This window comes from Amphimedon queenslandica, unplaced genomic scaffold (assembly GCF_000090795.2).
Source record: "Amphimedon queenslandica unplaced genomic scaffold, v1.1 AMPQUscaffold_13433, whole genome shotgun sequence".
In the NCBI taxonomy this organism is placed as follows: Eukaryota; Metazoa; Porifera; class Demospongiae; order Haplosclerida; family Niphatidae; genus Amphimedon; species Amphimedon queenslandica.
Genome location: NW_003546331.1, coordinates 118806 through 128788, shown reverse-complemented (window position 1 = coordinate 128788; position 9983 = coordinate 118806). Strand labels below are relative to the sequence as shown.

At 36.1% G+C, this 9983-nt stretch overlaps 5 protein-coding genes across 5 annotated transcripts in view; 2 read left to right on the top strand and 3 right to left on the bottom strand.

Moving 5' to 3' along the window:
* Positions 1–13: 13 nt before the first annotated feature.
* Positions 14–4245, bottom strand: LOC105312568 (protein NLRC3-like). The gene is made up of 10 exons (XM_011405316.2): positions 3900–4245; positions 3110–3239; positions 2236–2353; positions 1980–2125; positions 1679–1880; positions 1439–1570; positions 1137–1220; positions 690–880; positions 320–401; positions 14–203 (listed from the first exon to the last, which is right to left on the bottom strand). The coding sequence occupies exons 1-10, from the start codon at positions 4040–4042 to the stop codon at positions 148–150; spliced, it is 1284 nt and encodes a 427-aa protein (XP_011403618.2). The 5' UTR covers positions 4043–4245; the 3' UTR covers positions 14–147.
* A 149-nt stretch (positions 4246–4394) lies between these two features.
* LOC100641124 (prefoldin subunit 3-like) lies at positions 4395–6677 on the bottom strand. Its single transcript, XM_003386171.3, has 6 exons — positions 6503–6677; positions 6318–6442; positions 6183–6249; positions 5975–6073; positions 5757–5895; positions 4395–4495 (listed from the first exon to the last, which is right to left on the bottom strand). Exons 1-6 carry the CDS (start codon positions 6641–6643, stop codon positions 4413–4415), a joined length of 654 nt encoding a protein of 217 aa, XP_003386219.1. The 5' UTR covers positions 6644–6677; the 3' UTR covers positions 4395–4412.
* Positions 6678–6695: 18 nt separating this feature from the next.
* On the top strand, positions 6696–8450 carry LOC100632875 (alcohol dehydrogenase [NADP(+)]-like). Its single transcript, XM_003386190.3, has 5 exons — positions 6696–7030; positions 7227–7388; positions 7474–7625; positions 7791–8102; positions 8162–8450. Exons 1-5 carry the CDS (start codon positions 6706–6708, stop codon positions 8312–8314), a joined length of 1104 nt encoding a protein of 367 aa, XP_003386238.2. The 5' UTR covers positions 6696–6705; the 3' UTR covers positions 8315–8450.
* An 85-nt stretch (positions 8451–8535) lies between these two features.
* On the top strand, positions 8536–9270 carry LOC109581567 (uncharacterized). Its single transcript, XM_019995813.1, has 6 exons — positions 8536–8667; positions 8743–8799; positions 8847–8861; positions 8916–8945; positions 8996–9025; positions 9078–9270. Exons 1-6 carry the CDS (start codon positions 8577–8579, stop codon positions 9251–9253), a joined length of 399 nt encoding a protein of 132 aa, XP_019851372.1. The 5' UTR covers positions 8536–8576; the 3' UTR covers positions 9254–9270.
* A 73-nt stretch (positions 9271–9343) lies between these two features.
* The window catches only part of LOC100640997 (trans-1,2-dihydrobenzene-1,2-diol dehydrogenase-like), a 1507-nt gene continuing 867 nt past the window's right edge, over positions 9344–9983 (bottom strand). Inside the window, exon 3 of the mRNA XM_003386170.3 lies at positions 9344–9941. Within this exon, the coding sequence (XP_003386218.1) occupies positions 9424–9941 (518 nt within the window). The 3' untranslated portion in view covers positions 9344–9423. The remainder of the gene's footprint in view (positions 9942–9983) is intronic.

The following is a 9983-nucleotide window of genomic DNA, read 5'->3' as shown; positions in this document are numbered from 1 at the left end:
TATTGCATTAAAATTTCAATAAAAATAATGGCAAACAGAAACAATGAATACAAATTTAATGTGGAATATAACAAAAAGCAATAATAATTATAGACACAGGAGAAAAAAAGAAAAGAGGAAGGGAAATATACACAAAATTAATAATTTTTATAAAGACAGTTCACTTGGTCTAGCTTTGTTTGAATGATGTCTTTTTCTTATTGCTAGAGAGAGAAAGGGAACAAATAATAAGAATGCAAACATCAAACATTTAGTACTTGGTAATAAACAAAATGTGCAACCAATCAACAATATTAGATACAATAAAGTAATGCCATACCTCCATTGCTTGATGTGTGCTTAGAAGCAAATTTTGACCCTATTCTCTCCAAGTTACTCTGACTCTCTAAATCTAATATTATCTATTGCGAATAATAAAAGAATCATATCAATGAAAGAAACAGGTTGCAAGTAAATACATTTATGATTCCCAAGTACAAGTATATACCATATACTGGGATATTTTTGCATCACTAAATTTTCGCGAATTTTGCATTTGTAAGATTTCACAAAATAATATTTTCGCGAATAGCTTGTATACTCCACCACGTGACAATGGAAATTTAGAATTTCGCGATTTTTATTTTCGCGACGGAGCAAAAAATGCAAAATTTGGCTACTCGAAAATTTCCCAGTATACGGTACATTACCTTTCTTTCTACATCAGGTGACATTCTAGTTCCCTGTATATCCATTATTCTTAACGATGTCTCTGACTGACATAGGACGGATGATAAATTGGTGCCTCCCTCGTCGCTGAACGGGTTTTCAGCTATTAGTAACATTTCTAGACATCGATTTACTGTAAGAGATTCGGCTATAGCACTAACAGTAGTGTCACCTTTAGAAAAGAAGGAAAAAAAGAGTATTTATTATTAATGGAAGAAGAGAAGGAATAAATGAAAAGAAGCAGAAGAGAGAACTAAACAACACAGAGAAGGGGGAGGGAGGGAGACGGCTATTATAATCAAAAGAGTGTGTACACTATCAATTATGATACTATCAAAGGGCAGTGTGTGCAGTCAGCCAGTAAGATACACTACTGCCCATTCGCAAAACTATTCCATGGAATGTGATGGTTTGCTTTATCCTCATACCTAACAAATTGCTCGACAATAACAACTTCTTTAGACACATGTTCCTCTTTAGCATCTCAGCCAATTCAAGGCCACCTTTATCAGCTACAAATGAGAGAAAAACAATGAAAGGGAAATATCAACATTGCCACATCTTTCAGATGTCATGACTCAAAAATTCATGACATGCACATGCACATGTATTTTTCCCAGAAGCTATAATTTTGGCAAAAGTCCATGAACTACATGCATACAGTAAACCACCTCCCATCCCATGGATAATACAACTAACAATATACCATTAATGCCACACCAGGACTGACCTATTAAGTTACCGCCTAGTCCTAGTGACTCCAACCTCATGTTGCTTTTGAGTGCCCTTGCCAAGTACATTGCACCGTCATCATGAATCTCATTACCCCCAAGACCAATTGACTTTAATCTACTAATATTACCTATTAGAGTCATAAACAATAAATCATTAAAAAAGAATGCGCTCATCAAACAGATCAACACATTCTACTTCTATCAGGCCTACACACACACACATCACTCATATTCACCAGCTGCTAGTAGATTAGAGATGTGTTCTGCTCCTTTGTCCCCGAGTTCGTTAGCTCCTAATCCGAGCCAGAGTATTGTTGCATTGTTTTGTAGCGTCACTGCCAGTTCCCACGCTCCATCAGGCCCGATGGTATTCTGCCCGAGGCCTAACCATCTTAGCGATCGATTTAACTGAAGGCCCTCACCCAAAAAGTGAGCACCCTAAAATTAATAACATTCATCAATAAATGTAAAGTATCTTAATAATCGACAAAAAATTCCGCTTTAAATAAGCATATGTTGTCGCAATCCCTTTCTTACTTCAGCTGTGATTTCATTTTGCCATAAAGAGAGTCCTTCGAGTTTCTTGTTCATTTTGAATACTTCACTCATGTATCCTGCTCCAACATCAGTGACTTGATTGGATCCGATTTCGAGTGTAAGTAACGTATGGTTGTGACATAAACCTGCATTAGAAATAATCATTAATTATAATACAGAAAAATATTTTAAAATAAATAGCAAAGGCAGTTCCTATTCTTATTAAAACCAAATAAAGACCATAGTTTTGCTATACCTTTGGCTATGTGTTGTACCCCAGAATCCCCCAGTCCACAGTTGTTGATAATCAGTATCTGTAATACTTTATTGTTCTCCAATACATTACCAAGATACCCTGCACCTTCTTGACCAAACTAGAGACATACAAATACACGTATATAAGAGACACGAATATGATATACATTAGGAAAGAAAGATGACACAGTCAACACTCAATAGTCTAATGTATGTACACAGGAGCATGCTTCATGTAACACAACCCCCAGCAAATGTAACAAGGTAAAAATTGCTAGGATTCTAAGGTGTAATACGAGCTGAGCATCCAATCTATCTCATCATTAAGAGTCCAAATAGCAACAATGAGCTGTAGAACATGATATGCTATTATAGGAAAAGGGTGACGCATTCCAATAACACATGAACACACACAATCTCACAGTACACTGTTTATACACCGACACTAATCAAAAATGATTAAGAGCTCCATGATAAAATAATGCACTGAGGGTATACATGGGCATTAATATTCACACATTTCTCTCTCTGTGATTGTGTGAGTGAAGATGTTTGTGTATGTACATGTCACATTCGCACTGTGTGCATAAGTACATGTACATGTGTGGTCTAACGTGTTGTTTTTCTATTTACTCTGACTATATTATGGTTCATGCCCTGCTCACTCCTTTCATTCCTCTATTCATTAAGCGTTTGAACTCACTCAGAGAAAAATAGCAACATGAAAAGACACACGCAAAGTGACAAAATACAACATTTCACACGCACACACACAGAGGAACAGAAACTATGAAATCATACTCTTCATACGAGATTTGACACAGAGGAACAGAAACTATGCTGTGTAAAAGAGCCAAGTACACTACTACACTCACATCTCTATTATTAGAGAGATTGACTTTAGTGACATTACTGATATGCACCACACTGCATAGAGCATCTGATATGTATTGGAGACCTAATCTGTTGACTTGACACCCAGTCAGAATTAAGTGACGCACATGCCTAAGACATAAGAGATTTTGAAAGAAGAGAGAGAGAGTGGTAATATTAGATTATTGACGTGGCATGTGTGACTTCATTAATTCATTATGTGAAAGTCTATGCCCAATCACAACTATCAGCTAGCAGATTAACAATATTCATAAACTACACACACACACAGAGGGAGGGGAGGAAAAGGAGAGAGGGAGAGAGTAATAGTACATGGTATGTGTCAGAGAGTAGATTCGGGTCAAGTTAGTAGAAAGTTCAATACACATCTGTGGCTTTGCCTTGGGCAAATATCTTGATGCTTAGTAGGTTCTGCATTAGTTTAGTACACGCTTTGATATCATGGTTTATACATTGTACATGTACAGACAACATGCACGAGGACATGACTAATTGTAATGCTATAATTATCCTACAATCGTCACGTCATTATATCACATAACCTCCTCAAGAGTAAATGATCTCTAGTCAAATTACAATTTTGTTGAGCTAGTTAAATTTTTGATGCGTATCTAAAAAACTGCTTACATATAAAACCCATACCATCAAGACTGAGACTTGTACTCTCATACCTAAAACTCATTTACAAACAATCAAGGCTTACACTGCCAAATAAAAACAACAATAACAATAACAACAACAATACTAATAACAATAATACAAGTATATTACCTATTAGTCCTCAAGGCATCTCCTAGCTTCCTCAGTTCTTTCTCTGAGAGGTAGACTCCCTCCAGCTCTACGATGGTCAGCTCCTCGCTGTCTTCTCTCAACAGTTTCAGTGTCTGAGAGAACTTTGCTGCTGTTTGGCCCATGACTAGAGCTACCCCTCCACTCCAAGGCAACACAGGTTAAGTACGTCTCGAGGTACAGGGCTAGCACATTAGTGAGTAAAGGGAGAGCAGAAATACAGATATTCCTCTATTCTTTAAGCCTGCTACTCGATGTAATACTTCAGATAAAGTCGAGGATCAAGTTAAAAGATTTCTTGATTAGCTAGATACATGTAAGTCACACCCACTGGAGATACAATGTACTTCATGAATATCATTAATACAATGTCTCCCACGCCCACAATTATATCATTATCATTATTTTTTCTATCATTAATAATAATTATTGACATTATAACACACTAAGTAAAAAGCCTGCTCTTCACATTATTGTTTATTATTATCTTTATCTTCATTGTTGGAGCTGCTGTTGAAGGGAAGCCAATTTCTTCTCTCTTCTTTCCTTCACGTCCCAGTTGTAAACCCTAGTCATTGCTACATTGGGAGAGAGAGAGAGAGAGAGAGAGATCATACCAGACTAAATATATATTTAGCAATTAGCAGCTAAAGTACATGAAATACACTAAACTACATCTGTAATCTAATTTAGTCTTGCTGAGGTCTGATTATCTTGTGAATATCATTACAATTACAGATCTAATTGGATCAACGGTGAAATGCAGATTCCAATAAGCACGGAGCCACTAACAGTATTAATTTATTAATTTTACAGGGATATTGAAAGTAGTGTCGAGTTTTAATGAAGATTAATTTTATTACTACAAAGTACAAACATGCGTGACTGCAAATGATTAGTGGAAAAATACACGAGTCACTAGCCATTAGTAAAGGAAATATGAATGCCACACACATACACATACACACATGTATCATGCTGTATGTGCACTTGTACGATTGTAAACACAGCTATGTGAATATGTATCAGAAAATGTAATTAAAATTGTGGGTTAATTAGGAGCCATTTTTTGAAAAAGGCTATAGGCTATAGGCAAAAATTATTGGCTCATTTTTAAAAATGCTTATAGCTCAAAAAATATTTGTCAAAATCAGCTCAAACTTTCTACATAGCATAAGGACATCAATATGCATCAGAGAAGTTAATAAAAATTGAGGGTGATTTCAGAGCCGTTTTTTGTAAAAAAAAAACCATGGGCTATAATAGCCTTGGATATTTTTATGAAATTGGTACATTTAAAAAATGACCATAACTCAAAAAATTGAAGTCTGAATTGGCTCAAACTTGATACATAGCATAAGTACATCAATGTGTATCAGAAAATGTAATAAAAATTGGGGGTGATTTCGGAGCCATTTTTCGGAAAAAACCATGGGCTATTATAGCCTTGGGTATTTTTCAGAAAATGGAACATTTTTAAAGATGGCCATAACTGAAAAAGTTTTAGTCGGAATCACCTCAAGCTTTCTACATAGCATAAGGACATCAATATGTATTAGAAATTGTAATAAAAATTGGGGGTGATTTTGGAGCCATTTTTTGGAAAAAACCATGGGCTATAGCCTTGGGTCTTTTTCAGAAAATGAAACATTTTAAAAAATGGCCATAACTTGAAAATTTTTAGTCGGAATCATCTCAAACTTTCTACATAGCATAAGGACATCATTATGCATCAGAAAAGTTAAAAAAAAATTGGGGTGATTTCGGAGCCATTTTTTTGGAAAAAAACCATGGGTTATAGTCCATGCTATTTTTTCATTTTTTTCCAAAAATACTCACCAACTTCAAGTGTGGTGCATTGCTCCGTGATGTACTCTAGATCCTCCTCTACTCCATTTAACGATTTCACTGCATTGTCTAAATTATTTGTAAGTAGCTCCATAGCCTCATCAATGGGGTATTCTAACATGACATTAGCCTATGGGAAGAAAGAGTAACTATAGTGAATTAACTTCTTAAAATAAAAGACAGCTTTCATTCTTATAATGGTCACATACTCCAAGCCACAGGTACACAATATCAGTCGGTGGTACTTCAGCAGTTCCATGAACTCCACCCGATAATTGATAATGCGTCGTAAAGGATTTATCGGAACCCTACACATAGCAAGAATGGTTGAAAGAGGAGCAAAAATATTAAATTAATGTCGCTTGTTTGGAGTAAATTATCAAATTATTATTAAAAGGAGTGGATATCATAACAAACCTGTATCGATTTAAGGTATTTTATCATATTTAATGTTTTCTGTATGTCTGGTAATCGATTCCTTAGTCTAAAAAAATAATTTAAAAATTTATAATTAACAGAATAATGATAATTAATTTTATAACTAAGCCACACCTTCTTTTCTTTTCCAGTAGATTAGATTCCATAAACTTGTATTTAGTGTGCAGTTCGTCAAATCGTCTCAGGACCTGCTCAGCCGATGAATTTCCTGGTTCTTGCATAAACTTATCCACATCTTCCTATGTGAAATGAAAAGAGGACGTGTCACGTGATGTCACGTGACACCCCATGTGACTTACAACAAAGATTGCTTTTGGCAAGTTTGCTCTGTATGACGTGTCGGGAAGTTCTTCTGTCTTTTCTTCCTTTGACTTTGCTTTCTCTTCTTCTTGACTTTTGTCAGAAGATACTCCATTTTCTTTCTTGCTGCTTTCCGCCATTTTTCTAATTAAAAATAGTTTTGAAATACGAAATTATTTTCTAATGCAATGGATAAATAGAAATGCTCGAGCCCCGCCCTGCACTCGGAACTTTATTTCTTCCTAGCCTACTTGCAATCTTTCTACTTTCCACAGCTGCTGCTCTTATTCTGAGCTACTCATTCCTTAGCTATAGCTTGCAAGAGAAAGAAGAAGAGTCAACAATGAGCGTGTCACTGTTTGATGGACAGCAGATCCCACTGGTTGGGCTCGGGACCTGGAAAAGCAAGCCTGGTCAGGTTGAGTCTGCAGTCAGTGTTGCTCTTGATGCAGGGTATAAGCTCATTGATGGTGCTCACGTCTATGGGAATGAGCAAGAGGTTGGAAATGCTCTTAAAGAAAAAATAGGTAAAGATTTGTATTGCAGAAGAGGGAGGTTGCTTAGCACATGGCTTTTATGGTCCACTGTGGGAGGAGTCTACCAAAACCTGCAGGCCTGTGTATCACAAAAGTTTTTATGTACACCAACTTAATTCCCTATTGATTAAAAACTTAACAAACAGTGCAATTTTGAAACTCTTTCTTTTTGCTTTGCCTCTTTCAGGTGCTGGTCTCAACAGAAAGGATCTCTTCATAGTTTCCAAGTTATGGAATACTAAGCATCGTGAATCTGATGTTCGTCCGGCTCTGCTGAACACTCTTAAAGACCTTCAGTTGGATTATATTGACCTTTATCTCATTCACTGGCCGATATCATTCGTCCCAGGTAATGTACCTATGAAAGAGAAATTTTTATGTTTTTTTTGCATTTTAAATATGTCAATGTAATGTATGCTTGTTTTGTTTTCTAGGTGACAATAAGTTTCCCAAGAATCCTGATGGATCAATGCAATACGATTCGGTCCCACCACTTGAGACATGGAGAGCAATGGAGAAACTTGTTGATGAGGGACTAGTGAGATACATTGGACTATCAAACTTTAACAGTCAGCAAGTTGACGAGGTAAGGTATAAATTATATAAAACCCTGACATCTCTAATGAATGAGAAGGAGTATCTATTATGTTAAGGAGTGTTCATATGATAGGATTGGCCACAAGAGTTTGATAATTTTTGATCTGATAAAAATTTTCTTATAATAATATAGATTATAAAATCATTTTCTTAGATAATGTCAAACTGTCGTATCCAGCCAGCAGTTCTACAGTGCGAGGCTCATCCTTACCTCAATCAGCAGCGTCTCCTTGATCACATCTCAAAATATAAGATTGTATTCCAAGCTTACAGTCCTCTTGGCTCTCCTGATCGTCCATGGGCTCGCTCCGGTGAGCCGGTACTACTAGATAACCCTACGGTAGCAGAGATTGGAAAGAGGTACAACAAGTCGGTGGCTCAGGTACTCATCAGGTTCCAAGTTGAGAGAGGTGTTGTGGTCATACCCAAGAGCGTCACTCCAGAGAGGATTAGAAGTAATTTTGATGTAAGAGTACCCTTGTATTTATTGACTCTGCATTACTTATTCTTTTTTTCCTTTGGTAGGTTTTTGATTTTAAGCTAACGCAGGAAGAAATGCAAACACTATTGGGTCTTGAAACGAATTGGAGGGCATGTCTCCCCACTATTGAGGTGGATGGTAAACAAGTCCCACGTGATGCAGGGCACCCTCACTATCCATTTAACATTCCTTATTGAGGACTTTGCTGATTTTGTTTATTATATTATTATTCTTGCTGTTTATTGTCTGCCTGCTGAATTATATAATATACCAATAGTTCCATAGTATAATCATAGATACTTTATTATTATTATTATTAGAATTTACCAAAAAGTGGGCGTGATAATTACCGAAAATAATTAATTGGCGCGCAGAAATTGCGCGCTTAATTTAATTTGCAAACCAGGTGCGCAATCTCTGTGTAGTGTTTCAGCATAGTTTCAGCAAGAGCAGATAACGATGCTTCTGTGTTCTTTGAATACTTTGACTGCCATTCTCCTGTTGCTTTCTGTTATCCAAGCCGTTAAGTCTGAGTGTAATCCTAAATCGGGTAAGAAGGACTACAGAAAATAATGAGAAATATGGTTATTGTAATTTTTTATTTTGCATTATATATATATATAAGAGACAAAAGGAGATTTAGCTTCAGTGTCACTAATTAGCAGTTTGGAGGATTATGAAAGTAAAATAATAAGTTAATTATGATAGTAATTTCACTTTGTTGATTAGATGCAACAGATGAATGTAAGATACAATATCAATGATTGAATTACAATGATTCATAACATTTACAATCAGGTGAAGATGACCAAGGCTTAATCGATGAAGGTAAAACTCATTTATAATAATTACTTCACTTTTAAGATTTTGTTTATCAGATACCAACTTGAATAGTAACAATGAAAATGGTACACAAGAAAAATGCAAATTTTGTCTTAATCATAATATTATTTTGATCAGGCCACTCTTCATCAGAATATTCATCTAAAGATAAAAACATGATGGTAATAGTTGCACTGTCAGTTGCAGGATTCGTCGTCGTGTTAATCATGGTTAATATTAAGCTTTTCTTTGAAATGAGGAAGAAGATAAAGGCCAACCAACAAGAAAGTAGAGATCAGAATGTAGATCGCTAGTAAATCAGACATCCCTGAGACAAATGACCATGTCATGTTAATCCTAATCACATTAAAAACTCTATTATTGTATTATTATTATTGTCATTATTATAAACAAAATTATTATTGACAAATTCAAAAAGCAGCCAAAATTATTTGTTTCAAATACAACACCAGTCTTTCAAACTTTACTTGAAATAAATCACTCCAAGCTGTTTCATGATATCGTCCATGATATCAGCAACCAGTTGGGTCTCATTCAATGTCATTATGTCACTTTCCTTCTTTCCTTCTTGAAGACAGCGGCGTACCTCCTCAGCCTCGTAGCACATCCCCTCACTGTTGGCAAAGTTGGTTGGCTGGTAGGGCTTTGGCAGTGGAAACTCTTTAGTACCTTCAGGTGTTTCAAGTTTTGTTGGACACCAGAACCATTTGGGTACCTTCAATTGCCCCTTGGTACCATAAACAAAAGCTTCACAAGGTAAATCAGCCTTAATACTAATAGACAACTGAGCAATACGACCTCCTGGATAAGTAATGGTAACAGCTGCTAGGTTATCTGTTCCTTCATCACTGAGGGTTCCCTCTGCGTGTATCTTTTCTGGCTTTTCCCCTCCAAAAACCATTGAGGTAAAATTGATGGCATACACGCCAATATCTAGTGTAGCCCCTCCTCCTAGTTTTGGATCTACAAGACGTTTTGATTCTGGTCTCATACGAAAACCAAAAGAGACGTTCACATAATTGA